General features: G+C 60.0%; 1 protein-coding gene across 1 annotated transcript; it reads left to right on the plus strand.

The window, feature by feature from the left end:
• Positions 1-359: 359 nt before the first annotated feature.
• Positions 360-660, plus strand: POLE4 (DNA polymerase epsilon 4, accessory subunit; the record flags this gene model as incomplete). The annotated part of the gene is made up of 1 exon (XM_024221444.3): positions 360-660. A coding segment is annotated over exon 1 (283 nt), but the record flags the coding sequence as incomplete, so codon positions are not given.
• Positions 661-1,677: the final 1,017 nt, after the last annotated feature.

A 1,677-nucleotide genomic window follows, 5' to 3' on the forward strand; every position in this document is an offset into this window, starting at 1 on the left:
ATGGCTCAGTCGATAAATCGCCCTGTTCTGTTCACGCCCCCGCCAGCACCCGGCGCTGGCCCCTGGGCTAGCGGGCCCCTTCCTCTGGCCGGGGGGGGCAGCTTTGAGGTGCCCTGGGGAGGCCATATAAGCACCAAGACTCCCCCCGCCCACGGAGACCCCCAGCGCTCTGGGCTCCACAGGGTCCACGTGGGCCTAGCGGGCTGGGCTGCGCGCCACGTTGCCAGGGGGACGGGGAGGGGCGACAGCACACGTGGGGCATAGATAAACTCACGAGGGGGCGGGGATCATGAGGGAAGGGGGAACTGCGCGCGCGGTCTCGTCGGTGGGGCGCGCGGGCGGCTGGTGCGCAGGCGCGCTGGGCGCCTGTGTCCGGGATGGCGGCGGCGGCGGATCCGGGAGTCGGGGTCGCGCCCCCCGCGGAGGAGCCGGGCTCGGGGTCGCTGTGCGCGGCCCCGCTGCGCCTGGCGCGGCTGCCCCTGGCCCGGGTGAAGGCGCTGGTCAAAGCCGACCCCGACGTGAGCCTGGCGAGCCAGGAGGCCGTGTTCGTCCTGGCCCGGGCCACGGTGAGGGGCGTCCGGGGTGATTGCCCGGGCGTTGGGGGTGCGCAGATCCGCCGCCCCCTTCTCCGTCTGCCTGGCAGCCCGGGGGTGCTCACAGGTGGGGGGAGCGCCCAGAGGTGGGGCACCCATGGGGGGAGCGGGGTGCCTGTGGGGAGCACCCAGAGGTGGGGGTCGGGTGCCGATGGGGGAAGTGGGGTGCTTGTGGGGGGAGTGCCCAGAGGGGGGGGTGGGGTGCCTGTGGGGGGAGGGGGGTGCGGGGGGGGAGCACCCAGAGGTGGGGGTGGGGTGCCCATAAGGGGCTCAAGGTCTATCCTATTTCTGAACGTTGCTTTTCCTCCTGTGTTATACTCTTTCTTCCCCCATTTCTTCTGTTTGGGACTTTCCTCTCCTCCCTCTCTCCCTCCCTTTCTGAACTGCCTGCCCCAGGCAGCTTTTAGCTCTTTTCACTGAAGCTATGCTGATCACTGCTGCCCTTGGATATATTGTATTTGGCATCAGGTCAGTTACTTGCAATAGGTCCTGTTGTCATTTAGGCAACACCTGTTCCAGCCCCAATGTGAAACTGACTGGCGTGCTCTTTGGTGGCTGAAAGTATCAGGGGGTAGCCGTGTTAGTCTGTATCTACAAAAACAACAAGGAGTCTGGTGGCACCTTAAAGACTTAAAGGTGCCACCAGACTCCTTGTTGTTTTTGGTGGCTGAAGTACTCTGTGCTTCAAAGACTGAAGAATTTAGAATCACAGAAACGTAGGTGGTCACGTTCAGTCCCCTGCGCTGAGGCACTATTGAGTAAACCTAGGCCATCCCTGACAGGTGTCTGTCCAGCCTGTTCTTAAAAACCTCCAATGACTGTAAGCCTATTCCACTTCTTAACTATCCTTATAGTTAGAAAGTTTTTCCTAATATCTACCTAAATCTCCCTTGCTGCAGATTAAGCCCATTACTTCTTGTCCTACCTTCAGTGTACATGGAGAACAAGTGATCACCGTCTTCTTTATAACAGCCCTTTTATTTGAAGGTTTCAGAGTAGCAGCCGTGTTAGTCTGTATCCGCAAAAAGAACAGGAGTCCTTGTGGCACCTTAGAGACTAACACATTTATTTGAGCATAAGCTTT

Source organism: Terrapene carolina, unplaced genomic scaffold (assembly GCF_002925995.2).
Source record: "Terrapene carolina triunguis isolate 2854851 unplaced genomic scaffold, T_m_triunguis-2.0 Scaffold25944, whole genome shotgun sequence".
NCBI classification, from domain to species: Eukaryota; Metazoa; Chordata; order Testudines; family Emydidae; genus Terrapene; species Terrapene triunguis.